The following is a 25,442-nucleotide window of genomic DNA, read 5'->3' on the forward strand; positions in this document are numbered from 1 at the left end:
GTGAGCGCGCGTGTGCCAGAGCCAGCTGTGGAAGCGCACGTGTGTGCGGGAGCGCGCGCACATCTGGAGGGAGGGAGCGCAAGCTTTTGGATTGCTTCCTGCCGGCTCCTTCGTCCCGGGCTCCTTGGTGCCTCCTCTGCGCTCCCCGGCCCTGGGTTTCCTTTTGCTCTGTGCGCTCCTGTTGAAGGAAGCGGCGGCAGCTCAGGGCAGAAGGCAAGGCTGCGCTTCTTTCGTCTCCCGCTTCGCCACTGGCTTAGCTGGGAGGTGTAACCCACGGGTCCGTCTCCCTCCCTCCTTCTCTCTCCTGCGTCTGGGGCAGCTTTCGACGGCGGCAGGGGTCCCGCCCTCCTTCACTGTAAAGGGGGATTTTCCCTGGGGCTGTCCGGTCAGCACCACGGACAGCTCCCTGGCCGGTCGCTCCAGCGCCCGCAGACCCTTGGAGCTTCGCTGTGCTCGGGCGGCCGCTGGCCGGGAGAAGCCCTCTCCGGGACCATGGGGGGCGAACCCTGGAACCAGAGCGAGCCCAACAGCACCCAGCTGTCCTGCGGCGGCCCCAACAGCAGCCTGGAGGCAAGCGGAGGCAGCCTGTGCTCTGCCCACGGGGTCAGCCCTTCCATGGTCACGGCCATCGTCATCATGGTTCTCTACTCCGTCGTGTGCGTGGTGGGACTCTTCGGCAACTTCTTGGTCATGTATGTCATCATCCGGTAAGAGGAAGCTGTTCTCGCGGGGAGGCGGTGGCGGGGTGCTGCCTGGGATCCAGAGAAAGGGCCATTCGTGCAAACAGACAAGGAGGGGAGCTGGGGGCAACTTTTGGGGTGATGGCTCTCCCCACCACCCCATCATGGAGACTGGAAAGGAAGGTGGTTCCCTGGCCATTTTCAGGGTGCTCCTCCAAGAAGGTGCAGCCAGGAGAAGTGCAGTTCTTTTTCCTTGGTGAGGAAAGACCCGGAGAACATAAGTGTGTTCTTGAGAACCCTAAAGCTGGCTGGGGTTGATGGGAAGTGTAGTCTTGGAGGGGGCACCAGGTTGGGGAAGGCAGACCTAAAGGTTTGGCTGGGAGGTGCTCTTTGGAAGATGTTCCAAAACCAGGGATTCTTTTTCATGTGGGACCCATCTTCTGCAGAAACCCCTATGCACAGTTCATGAAAGGAGATATTTGGTGGACATCTTTGAGGCGGACCAAACTGCAGTAAACCAATTGGTGCCCAAGGTGCTGTGGCACTTCTCGTCCTCACCAACCCCTGGCTATACTTACCACGGCCACCATGTTGATGCCTCTTCCCTCAGGTGGAACTGTATTTGTGGGACTTTAGGGGGGGGATCATGTTGAGAAGAGATGCAGTCATTGCCTGTTGTTTTGATGCCTAAGGACTGATATGCATGACAGTTCTGAAGACTCTGTGCTGGCAGCAATAAGTGTGTAATTGGAAAAAGAAAGTTGCAACAGGGAGCATGTCTGATTGTGCAAATAAATTGGTTTGGAGTTGGAGTGGTGGTCAGGAGATAAGGAGACTTTCTTTTTTAAAAGAAGAAATTCTTCTTGAGTGAGTGAAGAGTTTGATATATGTGTTAGATAGGAAACAACTTTGGGTCATAGCTCTTCCTATATCCATGAAGAAAGAAAAGAACAAAACAACCCCTTCACAAGCAGCCTTCTATGCTCACATTTGCTGTCTTAGAAATACATGTCTGTACTCTTTTGCCTGCCTCCCAGGTAATAAATCACTTATATATAAACAGATGAATACCAACAATCCTTTCAGAAAAAACTAACAAAATTTGGTGGTCATATCCCCCCCTCTCCATTTGCCCTACTGACTTTCATACCAAAATACAGTATTCCCTCTTCATTTCAGTTATGGAAATATCTGAACCCCCCCCCCCTTAAGGAATGCATTTTCTGGGCAAGTAAGCTCCTCTTCCAAAGAAACATTGCGTAATATTCTTCCACAGAAATACCTCTGTCAGATGCAAGTTTACTGCAAAGAGATTTGTTGCCCATTTTAAGGAATGGGTTTTCTTGTTGCCTTTGTGAAATTAGATTTCTTTAATGAATGCCAGGTACAACAGCAATCAAATTTGCTCCTAGCACCCAGTTTAGGAGAAACGAGATTACAATCAATATCTAAAAGAACACAGCACCATCTATTGAAACGATTGATAACAACAGGTGGAAATGGCTGCTTCTGAGAGCGACATTGGAATTGGGGGTGGGGGTGGGACGTGGGACCAGAGTTTATTTATCTGAAAAATTCCACCTGGGATGGACAAAAGCCTAAAGAAGCAAAATCTTCATTTGCAAGTAATAAAGGTGTTCAGTCATATTTTAAGATTTAGTAGCACCTGTAACAAAATCTTGCCCTGTGCCCCTCTCAAAAGTTCCCTTAACTTACTTCCCTGGGAAACTATATAAGCAATAAGCAGCTGAAACCAACCTCTTTTTTCCAGCTGACACTCAAAATTCATTGGCAACTGCATCCCCCAACCCTTGGGTCTGCGTGTATGTGTGTGTTGACATTCTATTTCAACAAACCTCAAAGTTCTCCAAAGCTTATTGATACCACCCTCTTTTTCTCTCAATGGCCCAGTTTTGGCTACCTAACCACCAGCACCACCCTGGCTTTGGGTTCTATAGGGCCCTTAGGCAAGACATGCCCTGTGCTCTCCCCCACCCTCAGGGCATCTACCTCCTCACCACCATTATCACCAGCTGCTCCTACTGCTCTCCCCATCCTCTTCATCATTGTGATGACCCACTTGCTTGCCAGGCAGAGAGCCAATGTGCAAGCATGCAGTGGCATCACCATTGGTTGAACCAGAGAGGTGAGTGATCAAACAGGAAGAGGAACAGGTCCAGCTCCTGTCAGGGAACTCTTTGCTGGGTCACCCTCAGCAGCTGTCCAGCCATGCCAACACTTGACACCAGCCCTGCATTCACCACCTAGGTCTGCTCTTAGCGGGAAGGAGTGCTGCAGGTTGTTACTTATACAGTGCTATGAACTCCTTGCAGGCTGACCTGTATTGCCTCTTTTAAAAATTATTTCATCATTTGGTTAAGAACTGAGCTAATTCAGGTTGCACAAGTGGAATTGTGACTGAGAAGCAACACCACCTTTGACAATGATTATCTACTGTTTATTTCAGCAACATCTGCTGTTTACTTCAGCAGCAGCAATAAGAAATCTGCTCGCACACTCTCTTTGCAATGCTATTTCCATCTGCCTGGGAGTAAGCCCTACTTGACTCAGTTGGCTTACTTCTTCGTAGATGCATTTAGAATGTCATTGCTCTTTTGTTCATCTCCTGCTCTTCCTTTATGGGACTCAGGACAGTATGTATGGGTCTCCCACTGAACCTCCAGGAGTTGAGTCGACAGTCCCACACTGCTATAAGACTAATCATTCAAATGCATTTCCTTCCTTCTCATCATTGCATAATGACTTAATTGCTTTTTCAATCGTGGTTAGAGTGCCTGGTTAGCGGCAGGGAGATCCAATTCAAATCTCCACTCAGCCATTGAGCTAAATAGTTGGCCTTGTTATGACAATAAAATAGAAGAAACATTGTGAGCTACCGAAAGGTCTTTGGAGGCAGGGTAGAATAGAAATTGTGTGTGTGTGTGTGTGAGTGAAATGTAAACTGGGCATGTGTGTTCCTCTCCAATGTTCAACAAAACCGCTTGACCGATTACGGCTGGAAGAGCAAGCCTGTACCATTTTCAAAGACAAATGTCACACCTGGGCCACATAAAACCCCTAAAACCCCGTGTTCAAAAACACACAACTCACCCTAAAGTGCATGCTGGGAAATAGAATCAGGAGACCTTGCGGCAGCTACACTGGTACTGTAGGTAGGGAAGCTCAGCTTGGCTTTGCAGACTAGGCCAAGTAGAGGTTTGCAGACTAGGCCGAATAGAGGTGGGGGCTCCCCTGGGTGGGGGATGGGGGAGGAGGGGGCAGGAAAGGTCATGGGTCGGGACAGGGTGAGGCCAATCACAGGGATGAGCCATGGGAGGTGGGGGAGGAGTCTGAAGGGGGACTCTGAGGGCCCATTTAACAGACTAAGCCACAGCAACACGTGGCAGGGCCAGCTAGTGTGTACGTTTGTGTGTGTGTGTGTGTGTGCGTGTGTGCGTGTGTGCGTGTGTGTGTATGCATGTGTGTGTGTGTGTGTGTGTGTGTGTATATACATGTGTATATATATATATATATGTGTGTGTGTGTGTGTGTGTGTGTGTGTGTGTGTATACATACATACATATATATATATATATATATATATATATATATATATATATATATATATATATATATATAGGTGGGGTGGTGGTGGTGGTGTTTGAGCTGATGAATGGTTTCCCACTCCATACCCCACAATGCCCAAGAGCAACATTTTCATAGACGGCAGTAGATTTTAACTCTAGGAGGCTCCTTGAGAAGCACATCAGCAGCTACCTCACATAATGAACATACAAAAAACCAAAAGTAACAGGCATCCTTTTTAGATCTATAGGAAAGAGTAGATGAATTTTGGTGTGGGAAATTTGCATTTCAATCTATACTTGGCTATGAAGTTCTCTAAGGGTCAAATTACATGTGATACTCAGTCATAAGTAACATCCCCCCCCTTTTTTTGGTAAATCTTTTTTTTTAACAGAACATTTAAAAAGTACAGCAGGCATAGTGTGACAATGCATAATCCAGACATGGTTCCTTTTTTAAAAAAAATGAAATAAAGCAAAGTATCTGCTGGGAGAAACAATCTTGAGTGGATGACTGTATAACTCCTACTTTTTAAGCGTTTGTTCATTGTTTCCCACCCCAGTAGCTTTCGCACCTGTGGGAACAAGTATATTGGGACCTGCAGGTCTCCTTTTCTGGAGAGAAAACCAACATGAGGTTGGGGAAAGTGGCATAAGGAGAGGTAAGAGTAGGCACCCCCAAACTCGGCCCTCCAGCTGCTTTGGGACTACTATTCCCATTATCCCTGACCACTGGTCCTGTTAGCTAGGGATGATGTGAGTTGTGGTCCCAAAAAAGCTGGAGGGCCGAGTTTGGGGGTGCCTGGGTAAGAGTGAAGCAGAATGGATAATCTCCCTTCTGTCGGTGCTCTGATAAAAATACATCTCCCACAACTGTTTTTTACTTTTTAAGAAAAGAAAATGTGGATCAAGTGAAGGAACATTAGACATCCAAGTATCATGTGTACTTTAAGTATGAATGACCATGGGGAACTCACTTTCTCTTGGTATTGTGTGAGTGCCTGGAGGCGGTTGGAGGATGGATGGCGGCTAACAGACTGAGGTTGAATCCTGACAAGACAGAAGTACTGTTTGTGGGGGACAGGAGGCGGGCAGGTGTGGAGGACTCCCTGGTCCTGAATGGAGTAACTGTGCCCCTGAAGGACCAGGTGCACAGCCTGGGAGTCATTCTGGACTCACAGCTGTCCATGGAGGCACACGTCAATTCTGTGTCCAGGGCAGCTGTCTATCAGCTCCATCTGGTACGCAGGCTCAGACCCTACCTGCCTGCGGACTGTCTCGCCAGAGTGGTGCATGCTCTGGTTATCTCCCGCTTGGACTACTGCAATGCGCTCTACATGGGGCTACCTTTGAAGGTGACCCGGAAACTACAACTAATCCAGAATGCGGCAGCTAGACTGGTGACTGGGAGCGGCCACCGAGACCACATAACACCGGTCTTGAAAGATCTACATTGGCTCCCAGTACGTTTCCGAGCACAGTTCAAAGTGTTGGTGCTGACCTTTAAAGCCCTAAATGGCCTCAGTCTAGGTATACCTGAAGGAGCGTCTCCACCCCCATCGTTCTGCCCGGACACTGAGGTCCAGCTCCGAGGGCCTTCTGGCAGTTCCCTCATTGCGAGAAGCCAAGTTGCAGGGAACCAGGCAGAGGGCCTTCTTGGTGGTGGCGGCTGTCCTGTGGAACGCCCTTCCATCAGATGTCAAAGAGAAAAACAGCTACCAGATTTTTAGAAGACATCTGAAGGCAGCCCTGTTTAGGGAGGCTTTTAATGTTTAATTGTTTTATTTCATTTTTCTGTTGTAAGCCGCCCAGAGTGGCTGGGGAAACCCAGCTAGATGGGCGGGGTATAAATAATAAATTATTATTATTCTTATTGTTGTTGTTGTTGTGAATAGTTCAATCTATAGAATAATAATGGCATTCTAGAGGTAAAGACTGTGAATCAGAAGAAACACTTCTTACTGCCATTGACTGGATTTGAGCAAGCCTTGTGTCTGCATAAACATCGATAGTTACAATCCCCAAAGTATTTTTCATTTCCTGAAATTTTGATTATGAGTCATGTTTGATTACACTCTGAGAAATAGCATCCCTGCTGCTGCAATGCAAAGAATTAAGTCATTATTGCAACAGGTAGAAATTGGGTGTCCCGATTTATGTCTGCAGCTATACAGAGACCACCCTGCCTGACAATTGCACAGTGTGAGGACCCTGCCTAAATGCATTATATGCAGAATGCTTCTTTTCTGGTAGATTATTTAGGTTCAATACAGGCAATTATTTTAGGTTAATACAATGACTGAAAGGATTTGTTTAATCCAAGACTGCTCAAAACATCTGAGAAAGAAGAGCATACAAGTCCAGTCAGCCTCCCTAAATCATGGGCTGGAATTTACTCAGGGCATTGTTAAATGGTGGTATTTACTAATGTGCTAATGGCCACCAATTTAGATGACTTTAAAGGGGGATTAGATGAATTCATGAAGGACAAGGCTATACGTACAGTCAAAATGGCTAAACCACCTCCAGGTTCATATTCAGCACACCACTCAGTCCTACTTACTGTGAAACAACAGTGGAGAAAGGTTTTGATCTTATCTTCTACTCATGAGCTTCATATCTGATGGGCTACTGTGAACAGATACAATAGGCCTTTGGTTGGATCCTGAGAGACACTTCTTCTGTTCTTGGTCAGGAGTGGGGAACCTTCTTCAGATAAAGGGCCACATTGCCTTCTAGGCAACCGCCTTTGTACAGCAGGCTAATTTCTATACACACTTACACATCCCCTTTCATCCAAGCGCATGAGAGGCATTAGCAGAGTTCAAGGCCTCATGGCAGCCAGGCAAAAAGCACTCTTGGAGATTGCAAAACAGGGCTGAGGAGTGGCCTGGACAGATGGGGATGGCTGGGGAGGGGGTGGCCTGGAGAGGGTCCTTAGTAAAGAGGCTTGGAGGGCCATATCCGGCCTCTAGGCCAGGAATGTCAAACCTGCAGCTCTCCAGATGTTTTGGACTACAATTCCCATCTTCCCCAACCACTGGTCCTGCTAGCTAGGGATCATGGGAGTTGTAGGCCAAAACATCTGGAGGGCCGCAGGTTTGACATGCCTGCTCTAGGCGAACCTGAGCAAAGCCTGCTTGCTCCAGTTCTGCTCCCCTAGCCATGCCCCCTTGGCTGCCACGGACTGGCCAGTTTGAATAGCAGGCCTGGTGGGAAACCATGAGCCTCTGCAGCGGCCGAGGGGACATGATAACAGCCAGGAAAATGTCACGGTGCAGTGGGGCAAAGTGGAGGTGCTGCGGTGGGCCACAACCGCCACTCACAGTGAAGTCTGGTCAGCGGCCATTTTGGCCAGGCACCTGAAACTCAGTAGGGACGGTGCTTATCTAACTTATTGTGGGAGGGAGTTCCATAGAGCTGGGCCCACAACGTTGATTTCCCTTTCAATGATCTTGACTTGGGGTACACAGGGTTAAGAGGTCATTAAGGTTTTCTGGGCCTAAGTTATTCAGGGCTTAGTACACTAACCTTGAACCTGGCCTGGTTGATCCGCACACTTCCAGGAGAGCAGGTGGCTTTCTTTGTATAACCTTTGCAAAAGTATTTGCATACTTTGATTATATGACCTGATAACAGAGTTTGAGGGCCAGCACTTCTTTTACCCTAACAGATGGAGGGATAAAGAGAAGCATTGTTTGCTCTTTCCATTTACCTTCTTGGCATTTAAATACTAGATGAACTTGGGCCTGTTCCCTAGAGACATTCTTTGTTTGAGACTGCACAGTTATTGTGATCTGTAAACAAAGTCGTAGGATATCAAGAGGCCTGGAAATAGTTCTGCCAGGAATATTCATCTGGATACAATATGTTGCTTTTGCGAATCCATTTAAATGATCTCAAGCACAAAGCAAATGATTTGCATGCTCTCCTGTCATCATGTCTACTAGTGTTGGTGCCAAAAAATTGTCCTTTGGTTTCTCAGAAGCTTTCTTCCTCTGAAAAGGAGGCTTCAGTTTTAATGCCCCATATTCAAGGCACATTAGAAACACTTTAGAAATTTGAGGGAGGTGCATTTTTTTAGCTTACTTTAGCACTGTGAGGTGGCCGGGAATGGCATTTCCCCCCCATTGTAATAAACATTTATCTAGGCTTCAGAGGGAAGCTGTCATTAATGCCAAGTGCCATAAGCCTGTTTGCTGTGGGGGACGGGGTCAAGGAAGAGAGGCCATGAGCTAGATCTAAACAGAAGTAGAATCAAAGTGTTTGAACAGCTGCATTGGGGGCTACGCAGTCTGTTTCCAATGAGTATTTTTAGGATGGAGCTTTCAGTCAAAATGATACCAGCCTTTTACACATATGAAGTGGACCAGGCAGGGCAGCGTACTGAGAATCACTGGAATGTTGCATTAGTTGCTATGGATGTAATCAGTTATATTGTCTTTGGTAAAGTTTGATAAAATCACCATTTAAAACATGTATAGATAAAAAAAAATCTTTGAGTGATTTTCTTTCAGATGAAATGTTGTTTTTTAGTCGTCTGCTGCTAAGGTAGAAAATTAATTGTGTCAGTTTATTTAAAATATTTGTATAGCACTTTCACACAGCTCAAAGAAAATGTAAGAAAGCATTTTTAGAACAATAATTAAACACAAAACACTCAAAATAAGATACAAATCAAAACTCAATGATTGTGAGCTGAAATCTGGGCAACCTACCAATTGCTTCAGCAGCCCCAAAACCTCCCTGATTTTGCTGTCTCTCCAAGATGGCTCTGAGGGAAGAATGGATTCTGACCTCATCGGGGAGGTAATTCTAAGCTATTGTGGCAAAGAGGTCCAGGGGTAGGCAACCTAAGGCCCGTGGGCCAGATGCGGCCCAGTCGCCTTCTCAATCCAGCCCGCGGACGGTCTGGGAATCAGCTTGTTTTTACATGAGTAGAATGTGTGCTTTTATTTAAAATGCACCTCTGGGTTATTTGTGGGGCATAGGAATTTGTTCATTTTTTCCCTTCAAAATATAGTCCGGCCCCCCACAAGGTCTGAGGGAAAGTGGACCGGCCCCCTGCTGAAAAAGTTTGCTGACCCCTATGCAGGGATCTTTTAACTCATACAGTGAGGCTCTATAGGGAAGGCTTGAAATGCAGTCCATAATCAGTCAATGCAGGGGCTCATTCAGGAAATTAAAACTCTCTGGTTGGTCACTTCCAGCCCAGGCCAAGAAGTGCTTTCAAGGTAGCCAATTTAGCTTGGTGCAGAATTGGCTAAATATGTTGTCACCACTTAATACTTTTCAGGAGGCAAGCCAAAACAACTTACAAGGTGTCTTCAAGGACAGTCCCATGTAAAGCACATTTTGAAGCAGTCAGTCTCATGGCTCACCCACAATTCCATTTGCCATGCCTAGAAAGCATGGGTCCAAGTGGTTTTCCCCTTCCCAAGGGAAAGCCCACTCTTCAGCAATAGATCAGAACAAAAGATAAGAACAGAGTGGCTGGGGAATAAATATTATTAATTATTATTATTATTATTATTATTATTATTGCAATCAGCTCCGATTGCCATCCTTCCTATTCCATTCTATACTCACACCTCAATGGGGCTTCCTTCTAAATAGCATGAATAGAATTGTGCTGTCAGTTTTGGAAGTTGGAAGGGGTGAAGCAACACTTTTAGCAGCTAAGGGTGAGCCTTCAATGCCTGTCTAGATCTTTGCCCCTCAAAATGAGTAGAAGAAGCAAAAAAGATGATACAAGAAAAGAAAATATAAACTAGCGTGCATCATTTATACAGATCTTGTTGCAGATTGATTTTTAAGCATGAAAAACAAACACAGACCTTCCTGTAGCCAGTAAAGCAAACCATCTCCTGGCTCATCCTGACTGTCTACATTGACTAGTGACATCTCCCAAAGGTTTCTGTTGCAGCAGGACTTCTCAATGCATCCTGGCTTCTAAGCCCTACTAAGTGTAATTCTGCCCTTAATGGCCAAAAGCCTTAGCACAGCCACTTGCTGGTGTTGCTTATGTACTTGAATGTTAACTTTGCTTAAGAGAAATTTCATTTGGAAAAAGATATTAGCAGCCATCTGGGGAAGGCAAATAAAAGAGAATTGAGAGCATCTTATGAGTTTATATTGGAAGGAAAATAATAGATCTTCTGCCAAGTATCTCGAGTTGTACTGCTAGGATTGCAATAAAGAAATACAAATAAAATGCTTGGTATCGCCTCTTTTTTCATTTAGCTTTGGCTCTTGTCATAAATATGTACTGTAATAAAAACCATGAAACAAAATTATGAGAAAGTGTCAAAGCGAAAATAACTTTAATCATAGAAAAACTCTGGAGGTGGGTATTACATATTCCATCTTCCTTATCACTCAGTTACAATAAAGGAGCAATGTAAACACTGCTCTCGCAAACAGGAAATCATCTTTCTTAAATGGAGAAATATGCTATTCTTTATAGGTGTGGAAAAATGAGACAACTTCGTCATAAAGATAGAACAAAATGCAACATGGCCTAACCTAAGAATATAAAATGTAATATGGAGAAAATAAAATAATAATAATAATAATTTATTATTTATACCCCGCCCATCTGGCTGGGTTTCCCCAGCCACTCTGGGCGGCTTCCAACAGAAAAATAAAATAAAATAATCTATTAAAGATTAAAAGCCTCCCTAAACAGGGCTGCCTTCAGATGTCTTCTAAAAAACTGGTAGCTGTTTTTCTCTTTGACATCTGATGGGAGGGCGTTCCACAGGGCGGGCGCCACCACCGAGAAGGCCCTCTGCGTGGATCCCTGCAACTTGGCTTCTCGCAACGAGGGAACCGCCAGAAGGCCCTCAGTGCTGGACCTCAGTGTCTGGGCAGAACGATGGGGGTGGAGACACTCCTTCAGGTATACTGGACCGAGGCCATGAAGAAGGAGGTTAATAAAAATGTAGCTGGACAGCACATATTTCTTAGCCAGATTTCTTAATAGCTGCATAGATGGTTGCCCAGGGCAGCAATTTATAATGGGTACCAGTACTGCAGCATCAGATAGAAGAGACCTTTCCAGAGAAACAGTGGTGTGCCTGCTTCTTTTACTCAGGAATATCATTAGCACAGTTTATGAATTCAGGTTGGTTTATGAATCGTGTGTACATATAAGTCAAGAGTAACAGGGTCTGGCCTGTTTGGCTTAGCAAATAACTAGTCACAGGGGTAGGATTGCAGCCTTTGAATATCAAGCAGGTAGCACAGTCAAGTGGGGCGACCTCTATTCTAGTGACTCAAAAGAATAAGCTCCAGGATATTCTGCTGCAGCAGGAGCACATATGCAAAAAGGCACCATAATTTTAGGGAGACAGAAAAAGGGGCTTCTTTAAAATGGAATTTAGATGGAATTAAGTCAGCATCAGAGCCCTAGCTTGAAAAAGAGGGTTATGCCCATGCTCACACACCCCTACTATCTTCACGCTGATCTCAGGTTTGAGAAGGCGAACGTCCTCAGTGAGGACCCCACCCCCTCCATTAAGGCTATTGATAAAGACTCTGGACAAGGTTTGTACTAACCATGTTATGAGTGCATTTTCTTTAATACTCATTTTATTTTTCAGTCTCTGCACATATAAAGAGGCCTGTGTGGATGCTAATGCTATGCAAAATCCACATGACTATTGGCAGGTGCAGGACAGGAAGCACATAAAGTGAATTTATGCAACAAGCCAGAGTACATCTCTGCTTAAGCCATGCCTTCCTGCTCTTGAACTCTCTTAGATATCTCAAAATGCAGGCATCAAGTGCCTTTCTTGCAAATCCCTTTGCCCTTTGAGTTGGGTTCAACGACACTTTGTGGTAGGCATTTATTTGTTGCTCTTTGTCAGCATACAGGGCAGTTAAACCCAAGTACCTCACTTGAATTCTGTTCCGTGGAACGGGCAGCCTTGTTCTATGGGACTGCTTTAGCTGTAGTGGCACAAACAGGAGTTTATGCCATTGATACTTAAGAGCATCCCAGCTATGACAAGTGAAGCAGAGCTTTGGGGCTGTGTACATAGAAGAGATCTACAATCACTTTGGTTCTCATTGGATAAGATGCTGTGAAATAACCACCTTGCTCACCACCTCAATTAAGTGCCCCACAAGAAGAACAGGACAGAGCAAAACTCCAGTGTGGGAGGGGCATCCTCACCCTTCCTAGAATAACTTTCCAATGGCATGATGGAGAGTTCCACTCTCCCCTCTGTACGAACATTGTTTTATAAATATTAATAAGTATTTATATACAGTTATATACGTTATCATATGTATCTGTTTATGTGCTTGTTCCTTTAGGAAACCCAGAATGTATAGGTACAAAATATGTGCATGAAATTATTTATCTAATTATGTGTATAATATGTGAGAAATGTTTATATTTCTACTAGTACAGGTGGGGGGAAATAGCACGCTTCTCATCAAGATCAAGGAGAAAAATGGGAATTAGGGATAAAATATCTACAGATAAGCTTGATACTGAGTCCACCCCCCCCCCAAAAAAATCTGTCTGTACCATATTGCTGGACCAAGGCACAAAAATACGATATTCTTAATCCCTAGTGCTCAAATCAGACACTAGTCTGGTTATAACTGCATTTGATCTTGTTATAGCTTTTTTTTCCCCTCTCCTTTGTTGACTTTCTTAGATATACCAAAATGAAGACTGCCACCAACATCTATATTTTCAACCTTGCCTTGGCAGATGCCTTGGCAACAAGTACGCTGCCATTCCAAAGTGTGAATTACCTCCTGGGAACATGGCCGTTTGGTACCGCCATTTGTAAGATTGTTATCTCCATAGATTACTACAACATGTTCACAAGTATTTTCACTCTCTGCACGATGAGTGTGGATCGCTACATAGCAGTTTGCCACCCAGTCAAGGCTCTGGATTTCCGCACCCCCAGAAATGCCAAAATTGTCAACGTCTGTAACTGGATTGTTTCTTCAGCCATCGGCATCCCAGTTATGGTGATGGCAACCACCAAAGAGAGCAATGGTGAGTAAGGATTTCACACACCGTTTCCAGATGCTCAATTATTTCAGCAGTGGAAGGAAGTCAGGGAATGAAGGGGAGTGAGAAACTCAGGCAGAGATCAAATTTCTAGGTTACCTTCCAGTTGAAAGCCAGAAAATTTAATTTACAATGTAATTTACAATGAAAAGGGGACTTTTCTATACCTCACACTCAAAAGGCATCCATCCTCAAATGGTGATACTTCCCACCTTAGTGAGAAATCTGACATTTGGTTCACACATTGAGACACACTGATTATTGAAATGGGGGGGGGGTGGATCTTAAAAGGAGGGCATTAATTAATGTCAAGAAAGAGAAGAAAAATACCCTCCTGAACATTAAGGTACTTCCAGAACACCCAGAAGTAGGAAATTTGGTACACACATACATAACATGAGTCACAGTGATTACTGGGAATGCATCAAAATAGGATATTTTAATACCTAATGAGAAATAATGTTTACCTAAAAACAGAGGCCAGCACTCTGGCAAAGAACAAGCCAGGCCACAAGTACGATGGAAAATAGAGTTGTTGAAGGTTTGTAGGTTCTTCACACACTTCCATCAAACTGTGATTATGTGGGTAGAAAGAAGAATTTCTAGAAGCTGCTAGGAACATTATGGTTGCATAAAGGGAGCCTCATTTAGAAGTTGTGCATCTACATTTTATTTTTACGGCTACATCTATCTCTCTTTATGTAACCCATAGAAACTAAGCGGTTTAGGATACAATCCTGCACCCACTTTCCTGGGAGTAATCCCCTTAGAAGACAGTGGGAATTACATCTACATAAGTATATATAAAGTTTTGCTGTTAATCAGTAAACTAATCAGCTAAGAATGGGATTATGTTTTGTCTACTACAAAGTAAACCGGTCCATTCCAGTGGGACTTGCTCCCAAGTTAATGTATATAAGGATCACAACCTTGAGTTGTGGTTCATTTAATGCTGGAGACACAATTTAAGTAGTGGCACTGTGATTTAAAGGCAAACTTTCATATTTAGATTATTTTAGAATTATATAGCTACTTATAACAGGGAATGAAAAAGCAAGATATTTAACAAGATATTTAACACTGCTATTTTTCTAATAGCAGTGAACTTTTTGTTATTAAACAGTAAATTATATCAGACTTTCTTTTGCTCCTACCGGTAGCTGGAAGGAAGGAAGGAAGGAAGGAAGGAAGGAAGGAAGGAAGGAAGGAAGGAAGGAAGGAAGGAAGGAGACAGCTATGAATTCCACTAAGCTATCTAACAGTCAAAGTGATGCTTTTTGGGGGGGGGAACTATTGCTGGTCAGCTTAAGGAAGCCTAGTTATGTGAATCTTATCTCCTATTTTCTCTTTTTAGAAGAATGCTTTTATATGGAAAATAGGCTAATTCAAGCCAACAAGATTCTATTCAGGGATCTTTTCCTTGCACAGAAGCCCTTTATCAAGGTCCCTGATTATGCAGAAGGTTCTGCTCATTTTCAAGCAAATATGAATAAAACTTCTGCAGACAACTCCCATGAGAAGTTCAGGGACTGAACAGGCAGACCATACATAGGGAAATTTGGAGTGGGACTTGTATGTGTGGCCCTGTCCTTATTGACCTTTTGAACATTGAATCTCCCCCCCCCCAAAAAAAATTTCTATGTTGTAAACATCACACTAAAAGCGGGTGAGTTTTCTTACAGGCTCGCACCACAGTATAATATAGTTATGGCCTTGGATGAAGGGGGCGAGAAGAAGAACAGGATTAAATGGAAATAAATAATTCTCTCAAACCTCATTTATTTCTTTTTCTTTTCCTCCTAGGATCTGTTGATTGCACACTTATATTCTCTCACCCAGCATGGTATTGGGAGAACTTGCTGAAAATCTGTGTTTTCATCTTTGCCTTCATCATGCCTGTCCTAATTATCACGGTATGCTATGGGCTCATGATTTTACGCCTGAAGAGTGTCCGAATGCTCTCTGGCTCCAAGGAGAAGGACAGAAATCTTAGAAGGATCACCAGGATGGTCCTCGTGGTTGTGGCTGTCTTCATCGTCTGCTGGACCCCCATCCATATTTACGTTATCATTAAAGCCTTGGTCCATATCCCAGAAACTACTTTCCAGACTGTCTCCTGGCACTTCTGTATTGCTTTAGGGTACACAAACAGCTGCCTTAATCCCGTCCTTTATGCCTTTCTAGATGAGAACTTCAAAAGGTGTTTCAGAGAGTTCTGCATCCCAACAGCTTCAACCATAGAGCAACAAAACTCCACCCACATCCGACAAAACACTCGCGAGCATGCCTCCACCGGCAACACGGTGGATAGGACTAACCAGCAGGTATGACTAGCAGTGGAGATGTCATCTCTGGATTTGGGAATCCCTCCTAGAGATGACATGAATTCTGAAATTACAGTCTTTACTGATGTGTAGCTTCTGGAAGATGTGCCACTCTTTTTTATTTATCTTCCCTAGCTGGGGCGATACTCAAACATGGAATGATGAATCCAGACATCATCAGTCTCAATAGGGTTTGGGGAAACCAGAGAGCTCCCAGATGTACCTTGCATGGCCAGGCCCTTGTCTGTGTATCATTGTGAGATGCTTTCATAGTTTTTGAAGCAACAGAATGTTTGCTATTGCTTAGCATTCTAGAACTGTATATATTTTAAGAACTGCCTTGTACCCAGTCGGAATCAATGTAACTAAGGTCTATCAGCCCTACTAGTACCTGGCCTTACAGCCAGCCCACAGGGCCCTTGATAGCCCTCCTCCTTTAGACTTCTGATTGGCAAGCAAGAGACTTTCAGTCAATACTTTTTAGACAAGTCTGCATCACCATGATTCATACTACATGAGCAGACCCTGATGATCCATTTTCCTACCATGGCTTTTGTGAACAAGTAACCCACAGAATTCTTTGGTTGTGATCTCACCTTGAAATAGCTATCTATTTTGCAATGGGTCATAGGGAAATTCACGATGGGGAGGTGTTTTTGTGAGCAACCTCGGGTGGACTGAACTCACAACAAGCCCACCATCTTCTGTTGAATATTCACAATTTATTCAGTAGAGATATTCCCGGTGCTCGTTCCAGGTGTGTGTGTGTGTTGGGGAAGGGTGTTCTTGGGAAAGATGCCCTCTGTTGTGCTCCTTGGGCACAATCCACACAAATCTTCAGAGGGAAAGAAAAGGCACTTGAAGGATGCCCAACAGTACTTGCCCCAATATCCCAGCCCTGTGAGCTACCCAAAGTACAGGTTTGTTTCACCTTCAATTTGTAAAGAGTAACTGCCAGGGTTGATTCCCACCATAGCCATCAACCACTCACGTGATACACAGATCCCCTTGCTTTCAGAATTCTTCTAACAACCCTTTCTCCAAGTCTGGCCCTTTTGCATGTTGTTGTTGTTTAGTCGTTTAGTCGTGTCCGACTCTTCGTGACCCCATGGACCATAGCACGCCAGGCACTCCTGTCTTGTACTGCCTCCCGCAGTTTGGTCAAACTCATGTTCATAGCTTCGAGAACACTGTCCAACCATCTCGTCCTCTGTCGTCCCCTTCTCCTAGTGCCCTCAATCTTTCCCAACATCAGGGCCCTTTTGCATATTTCTTCTTTATCCTCCATGATGACTCTCTTCCTCATCTTACTAATTCCTCCCTTTTGTCCTCCACCACAGAACACATTTCTGGGGCTCCATGACAGATTTTCATTGTGCATGCATGATGGGCATTTGCAACGGAGAGAGAGAAATTGTTGCAGAAATAAGGGACAGCTGATCAGACAGTTAACAAGGTTGCTGTTGGTGAAGAGCGGCAGGAGAAGTGAATAGATGCTCCTTTTGCAAACTGGTTTAGGTCCCCAGATCTAAAGGTGTCAAATCTCCCCGGCCAAGGCCTGCTCAGAATTTACCTGAAGTGTAGTTGCCACCTCTAAGTAGCAAGCAAAGATATCAAGATCATTTACAAGTGTTACTTCATTATCTTGAGACGAGCATTGTGGCTGAAATGAAATTCAATGACTCGGAAGGTGGGGAAAGGGATCACACTACTAATATTGGTATGGAGATATGGTAAACTTGCGGAGGCCTCCTAAATGCCTTAATGTTTCAACAGGAACTTTGAGTACCCTTGTCTAACAGTAGTACTCTAAAATTGGCACATTAAAGGAATTTATGTGCCTGTTTCACTTAGGTGAAAAATCTAGGAATATTTATGAAGTCCTCCCACTTTGCCTGCGTGGTTTGTTGCTTTGAAATGGTGACCTGTAGGCACTTGGCAAAATTGTAAAATTCCATTCTTATCTATAGTATTCGTAACCACAGAGTTTAGGTGAGTATGTGTGGTTCTCCCCTCCCCTGCTGCAATTTAATCCTCACCACAACAAGTGAGGTAGGTTTGCCTGGATGGCTGAGCAAGGAATTAAACCGAGTCCTCCCGCTACTCTAATTCAGCTCTCCAGCTTTCCATTTCTCATTCGAAGTGGTTCTGAGATTCAGGTTCAAGGCCCCTATCCTACTGCGTCAGTCCAAAAATGCCACATATGTATGCACCCTTTCCAGTATTTATTTTAGCCAGAACATTTTGCCCAAAGCATTTTACTACCTGAGGCAAGTGGTGGGATGGCAACAACCCCCAATTCCATGTACAGAAACTGACTGGTCTGGCAGCCAGTTCTTATTTCAATACTGGCAATGGGATATTGTCCTTCACTGCACCTGAGGGCAACAGGCTAGTTTCAGGTGTTTGGGAAAACCACTGCAACTATCATTCTGAAATGTGTAGGCTGCACCCCATCAAAGGAGGTGATAATACCTGCAAATTCTATCCAATTCTGGAAGAAATTGAAAAAAAGATTTTCTTTTTGTTTTAAAATGTCAAATTTCAAAGGTACCCTGCAATTTGGCAGGTGTGATCCAATGGGGGGGGGGACAGGGCTGCTATTCCTGCAAATTTCATCTAGTTCTGTGAAAAGAAAAGAAAAGAAAAGAATCACTTTATCAGCTTTATTTTTAGCAGATGGAATTTGGTCCCAAATAATGAGTTCCAAATAATGGAAAGATACAGAACAGCTCTGAAACAGACCATACTGCTTCCCAAAGCTACAGATGCATGTTAAATCTTGTGGATGGCACACATGCCTATGGGACTGCAGCTCTTCAGTATGGTCCAAGATTTAAAAGGAACCCACTGTGTGTAGAGACATTCTGGGATTATTTCCTTTCAGCTTGCTATACCTCTTATTTATATGACTCATTTTCAAAACTGTTCCATGGCCCTCTAGCAGGTGAAGGAGGAAATGAGAACTACCTCATATTTCTGTTGAATTTGTTTGCTTTCCCAGCATTTCAACTTTAAAAATAAAACCTTAAAAGTGATGGGTTTGGGGTTTTTACTTAGTAGTAGCAATGTGAGTCTGCATTCATAAATGAAAAATGCTTAAATGCCACTGAAATCAACTGGATTTTAGGGGCCTGAGGGTAGGATTGTGGCTTAAGACATTGCTGTAGATAACATTACATTCAAAAATAGGGTCAGGTTTCAAACAATAGTTTTTCATCAATGGCTACAGAAAAGAGAACATCTACTAATGCAGTCTACAAAGGACCCATTGAAGCAGAGGAATATAATAATAATAATAACAGTTGTACTCTGTGTTTGATATGTCATGTAATGTAGTGAAGTGTTGTATTTTTATATTCTATATAGTCTGGGATGTGTAGGTCCAAATCTTCAATTGGTGTAGGTTAATGAAACTTTGTTCAACTCGGTGAAGATATCAAGATGAAGCTCTGCCCAGCATGCCCCAGTCCTCTGGCTAGAATATTTCATTATTAAGAATCTTCTGAAGTTCTCAACTACAAGTTTGGTGACATGAACCCACAAGGCAGACAGTTAACCAAAAGCTTGTCACAAAGGGAACTACCATCTCAGTTTCAAAGTCCAAATGGATCTACAGATGAACTTTCCCCACAAATCACTCTCATACTTTAGAGTAAGAAGTGTGTGGCATGTTGCTAGAGAAAGCAAAGATAGTGTTAGAAACAACTTAATGGAGTAGAAAATGTTGGCAACTGGAGAGAGGGGGCAGTTTGGGTGGGTGAGAAGGAGGAATGGTGGAGGAATTTCATTCAGTTCACATCAAAAAAACAATTCCACACTTTCTGAAACAATATGAGAAGTGAAACTTTAAAAAATGAAACTCTCAAATTGCTACAGAAATGTGGAGAACTGAATTTAGGATTGTAAATTAAGAACAAAAACTGACAGCTTCTTCCATCCCTAGCGAGAAGTTGTGGGGGATGCACTGTGTGTGTTGGAGGGGGGTGGGAATCCCAACATTTAAAAGGGATCCGCACTTTGAATTTAAGATGCAGATCCATTTTGATAACGTCGTAAACGCTGTGGTTCTGTTGGTGGTTATTAACTTGAAATCTGGAAAACAAATATGTTTCTGTGTGTGCACTTTCAGATACTTTCTCCTTTAATCTTGCAACTGCCCACCTCCTTTCTGAGATAATAGGTCAGTTCCAACCAGATGGGCTTTTAGAAAGGTTTTGAGGTAAGAGAGAAATGGCATCACCCAGCTGCTTTGTGAGACAGTTTCAAGCCTATGGGGCAGTAGAGTCTTTTGAGGAAGGTGCAACATGGGATGCTGCCTTTGAATGAGTCAGGCCACTTGTCTCCATCCAACTCAATATTGTCCATGCTGACTGTCACCACTTCCCAAGATATCAGAAAGGGCTCTCCCAGCCCTACCTAGAGATGTTAGGGCTTGAGCCTGGGACCTTCTGCATGCAAAGCTGATGCCTCACCACTGAGAAGCAGCCCTACCCCAGTCAAGAGATGTGTTCATGTCCACTGCTTCTATTTTCCATCCTGCAATTCTGTATTTGACACTCATATACTGTTGTGCAATTTTTAGCTCATCCAGCATCAAAAGGAGTCCTGAGAGGCAGGCTGATTACCATTTACACAGGAGTAACCAAGGCTGCAGGATGATGGCTTCTCCATGACTACCACGGGAGTGAATGGAGTTTGAAGCTAGGGTCTCCTACCAAGCCATCTATTGCCTCAGATTCGGTCACGTACTCTCAGAAAATACTTTAGTGATGTATCGGATACATTGCATCTATTGCAGAGATGAAGCATCCAGGTTTACACTGGAACCAGCCTGGGTTTCTCAGACTTTGTTGTTCCATGTTGTCATGTGAAAGGGTATTCCTACCACCTCAAAAGGACTCCACTCTGATTTGCCCCCTGAGAAAGGAATGGCCCGTGCTGAGCAAATCCGCCCAGCATCATTTGCAAGCAGCAGGGTAGAGAAATTAGCTCATTTTTTTTTCTCTCACTCTATTTCTTTCCTTTCAGCTGGAACTTCTGGAGGCTGAAACCACACCTCTGCCGTGACAGGGGCCCCTGCCGTGTAGCAACCCAAAACCAGTGCCACTGGGTGGCTGTGCTATAAGTGTGGTGGGGATATGGAGGAGACTGGTGCTCTCTCTTGCCCACCCTGCCCAAAGGCAAGTTGCCTGCATATAGTATCCATCAGAACAATTTGCCCCTGTGGCAAAATCCCATTGCACAAATAACTTCAAAAGAGAGTCTGACCAAATGGGAACTTTGCACTCATCATCTATGGTACTGAGAAATCGAGCCACACAGAACATGATTCTGAGATTAGACAACCTTACCTTAAACCAGACTCAAGCTACAGTGGCTCAAAGTCGGAGTAATCCCATCTGCCCCCCACTCCACTCCCTAAAAGGATCAGAGGTATGGGAAAAGGGAACCCAGTAGAGATTATCACACAGAAGTACCGTACTTTTCCGTTTATAAGACGAGGTTTTTTTACTCTAAAATAATGTTACAAAATCAAATCGGTGGGGCGTCTTATACACGGATAGTGCATATGCGGGATGGGCAATTGGAGCTTGTCAGCGGCGATTGGGTGGGTGATTAGTGGCTGCTGCAAAGGCTGCTTAGGATTGGCTGCGGTGGAGGCAATTGTGTGGCTGGCTGGTGGCTGCAACAAGGGTTGCTGTGGGTTGGCTGCTGCTGCAGCAACTGTACGTGCGATTGGCGTCTGCTGGCAGCAAGTGGGCTGACGCTTGTTTTCTCCTGTTTTAGCATCAGGCTCAACAACTTTGGGCAATCCTCCCCCCCAAAAAAGCTCAACAACTCTGGGCCATCTCACCCTGTTTTCTTAAATTGGAGTCCCCAAAAGTAGGGGGCATCTTATACACAGAAAAATACGGTATATATCCAATGCATTTGCATAGGACTTGAAATAGTTCATTTTTATCTATATGTGTTTAGTTGTGCAGATTCTCCCCCCCCCTCGAATACAATTATTTCCAACATATCATTCTCAGTGAGAAAAAAAAAAGATTTTCAAGCTAGCTGCAGTAACAAGACTGATCAAAGCTACCTCTGAGTGTTAGTGGAGGTTGTAACCCTCATCCATTGAAGGCCTCCATTTCACTAAGATTTCATCCAAAGAAGATTCTTCATCTATATTCTGTGCTGACTTGGAAAAACAATCTCCTTCTTTACACATTTACAAATATTTGAAGTGCAAAATTATGAAGTGAGGCAGCAGATGGATGGAGTGTGGAAAAGCTTTTGTGTTGTTGCTGAATGTATGTATAAAAACAGAAGACAACTGTAAATATTGTAAAATGCCATAGTCAATACTTGTAAATTCAGTAATAGGTTAGGAAATAAATTATATTCATATATTATTACATGTGAGTAAAATAATTGTGTGTGTAAATAACTACAGCTGTAAAGTAGTTGAGCATTTCTAATACACTTAAAATTGATTTACTACTTATGTAGCATGAAATTAAAGATTTTGTTTAAAATTAAAAGATGGGCAGTCATATTATATATAAGGTTTTCTGTTCCATTACCAATGCCATCATCTGTTCCTCTGCTTTATGATAGCTGCAAAAATAATTCACATCTTACAAAAGGGGGGGGGCTAATCTCCAGAATAAACAACAGTAATAATTGTCTAGATAATTTGTAGTTCTATATCATTTTCTACTTGCTGTTTAGTGTGTGCTGTAATTAAATGGTCAAAAATTACCCAGGAAGCAAAAAGCACTTTGATAAATTTGTGTGCATTAAAAAAGAAAAATCATATCCATGGTTTCTTTTTAAAAATTTCTGCCACTGCATTTTCATTGCAGCTCTGATCAGTTGTGGAAGTGGTATCTGCTTAGTGTGTAAAAAAGGAAGTCTACTCTTCATATTGACTGAGATTATGTTCAGTTACTTTTAAAAGTAACCTTAGCTTTTTGTATCCATGTGTACATGATTATGTAAAAAACATGTATGAAAAAGTGCCTTATTTTTCTCTTGCATCTCAATTCTCTTTTGAAATCATGCTTTTGCTAGCTTCAGCCTTTGGTGAATCAGTTTTTTTGAAATGTATCATGCAGGTTGATGTTTTATTAACTGTTTCCCGATTTTGACGCAAAATAATGCATTGCACCAAATCATTCCCCCAACCACTGGCTCTTACTGGTGTTGAATGGAGTTTTACTCAGAGTAAACCCACTGAAATTTCAGTGGGTCCACTCAGACTTAAACTTAGCTGAACACCATCCCAACCTTTCATTTTTAGAAGTTACCCACCTAACTAACCATCAAAGCCACTAGGCTCAAATCAACCTTCAAAGGAAGAGAGAGAGAAAAGAGTGGTAAAATCTAAGGAAGAGTGGAGGGAGAAATAAATGAGGGTGTGTGTGTCTTCAACAAGAAGTAGGTCAATAACTTAGAGATTCCCATTTAATTTTTTTACTCTGGGATAATGCATTATTTAGATATACTGACCTAAAACCCACCCATCAAGGAAACAGTTAATTCTATAGTGTTTTCTGTCGCCTATACACATGAGTGTAGCTGGGGGGGCAGGGAGGGGCAGCTACCCCCACTCAATTAATAAAAATCAATAAAAATACACAGCAAACTGAGGTTCTGCCCCCCCCCCCCAACAAAAGGCCTGCCTATGCATACAAATGTGTTAGCATGTACAACACAAGGCTTCATCCTTTACCACTCAGTATTGATTCATCTAGATTGTAGATAAAGAAGGAAAGGCTCTCAACTGCCTACAAATCTCTGCATTTTCTCTCTGTGGGGTGTCCTCACTGGGGCATATTGCTGTTGCAAGCAGCAGCATCAAAGAAAGCTGGAAAAGATTTTGCAAAAACAGCATGCTACCTAGTAATAAAGTAGATTGTTGAGGAGCATGCTAAGTGAGGAACTGTCTGGATGAATCCCAGAAAGCTAAATTAAAATAGAGACCAAGGTCCATGTTTATGAAGATCCTATTGAGAACATCTATTTAACAGAGGGGGCATGTGGCTGTAATAAGCGCACAGGGACACACAAATGCAAAAGTTATGGTTTGGCCATGGTGGATGTCAACTGCATGTTTACAGACACCATTCCTCCTCTTCAAGCATTCCAGGTGTTCACTGGGGGCAACAAAACTTTTGCCCTGCAAAGTGTGATTTGTGCCTAACACCAAAGAGCCATTCACAGGAATAGTAGATGGACTTGTTTTGGGACAGGTGTGCAAGCTCTGGACCAAGAGTCTGTAGGATCCTAGGCATTGGACCAAGCACCAATCCAAGGTCAGGAAAGAGCTTTCTCAATCAGGAAGAAAAGAATTTTGCTCAGGTTAAGATCTGGATGAGCCCCAAAACTGATGGTTAGGCCAGGTCAGAGCAAGCAAAAAAACAACCAATACAGTAATTTAAAAATGGCAGTCCTCTTAGCAGAAGAGCTTCAGAAGAACTTTCCCCATTTATGCCAAGAAGAAGTCCAAGGTCACATGTTCAGCAATGCATTGGACAAATTGTGATCTTCCATAAAATATCAAACAACATGAAGGTTTGTAGCTTAGTGGGAAAGTATTGCATGCAGAAGCTCCCAGATATTTCCAGGTAGACCTGTCCCTGCCTTAAACCACGGAGAGCTGCTGCCAGGCAGTATATTGTACTTGAGGGACCAATTGCCTGACTAAATATGTTCCTATATTCCTATGTTCCTATATTCCTAACAGCAAAGTATGCAAGCAAAGGGCAGCCATCAGCAAACAAGGAGGTTGCCTGGGCACCATCTGGTGGAAAGGCAGGATAATAGCAAACAAATACTGTACAGCAAACCAGTTGTGTATACAGCTGATGAGAACTAGGCTGCTGCTGATCTCTCTGAAAATTGTTTTACACATCATTCTTGGCCTCCTAATTAGAGCTACTGAAACACAGCTGATCTTAAGGCTCTTTGATTCATTATTGGAAGCATCTTACGGTACTTGTTATCAGATGAAAAACTGAACACAAGAGTAGCCCCAGCACTCAGCTTGTCTAAACAACTCGATTAACGTTACTGATCTACCCTCAGTGCTCCAATACTCCATGTCCATTATGAACCTCTTGAAGAAAACATAATTCAAGCAGAGCTCAGAGGTTACTGCATCAATAGCTCACCCATATCCTCTTGGTTACTTCAAACCATTATTTCTTTTATGCCAGGAGTAGAACAATGTCTCTGAGCATCACAACCTCTCTCCGTGGGTTAGTCAAGCACAAGAATTTGAAATATTTGTTTGTGCGCAATATCGGAGTTGTTTTCAGTACTGTACATTATTCAACGTATCTTGCTGAAAGTGATGATGGGGGGAACCTTGTATCAAAGCATAAACACTGCTGAACTGTGCTTTTCTGAGAAGGCATGAATATTCATTGTAAATGTGTTACTATAAACTGTGACCTGGCTTCTTTGCCCCCAATGCATTAATAAAGAAAAATCTGATTCAAATGCTGTTTTCATTTATGTGTGGTGTACAGCAGGTGAAGCTGGTGGAAACAAGCAGCAGAAGGGGAGGGCAGGTGGTCAGGAAATCAGCCGTCCCTGCATGGCTCTCCATGGAGACACAGCACTGCTTGGGTGGGCCCATCTCTCCACTGCCCCCACCCCAGGATCAGCTGTCAATCAAGTTCGGAGAGCCTCCCTTCCACTCTCTCTTGGGTCTGTCCATCGGAGTTGTACAATCAGTAGCACAAATATATTTACAGAAGACTCCTATGCATGTCTATTCAGAAGTAAATCCAACCGAGTTCAGTAGGGCTTCAGC

At 43.5% G+C, this 25,442-nt stretch overlaps 1 protein-coding gene across 1 annotated transcript; it reads left to right on the forward strand.

Moving 5' to 3' along the window:
- Positions 1 to 25,126, forward strand: OPRM1 (opioid receptor mu 1). Its single transcript, XM_088666281.1, has 4 exons — positions 1 to 707; positions 12,937 to 13,289; positions 15,108 to 15,628; positions 20,660 to 25,126. The coding sequence occupies exons 1-4, from the start codon at positions 493 to 495 to the stop codon at positions 20,696 to 20,698; spliced, it is 1,128 nt and encodes a 375-aa protein (XP_088522407.1). The 5' UTR covers positions 1 to 492; the 3' UTR covers positions 20,699 to 25,126.
- Positions 25,127 to 25,442: the final 316 nt, after the last annotated feature.

The sequence above is a fragment of the Zootoca vivipara genome, chromosome 3, assembly GCF_965207765.1.
Source record: "Zootoca vivipara chromosome 3, rZooViv2.hap1.1, whole genome shotgun sequence".
Lineage (NCBI taxonomy): Eukaryota > Metazoa > Chordata > Lepidosauria > Squamata > Lacertidae > Zootoca > Zootoca vivipara.

What these genes read in the sequence shown, in the direction of transcription:
- OPRM1 (XM_088666281.1), top strand. Translation starts at nt 493, where the DNA reads ATGGGGGGCGAACCCTGGAACCAGAGCGAGCCCAACAGCACCCAGCTG. An exon ending in GTCATGTATGTCATCATCCG is followed by an intron (nt 708 to 12,936) that starts GTAAGAGGAAGC and finishes TGACTTTCTTAG; the next exon opens with ATATACCAAAATGAAGACTG. An exon ending in TGGATAGGACTAACCAGCAG is followed by an intron (nt 15,629 to 20,659) that starts GTATGACTAGCA and finishes CTTTCCTTTCAG; the next exon opens with CTGGAACTTCTGGAGGCTGA.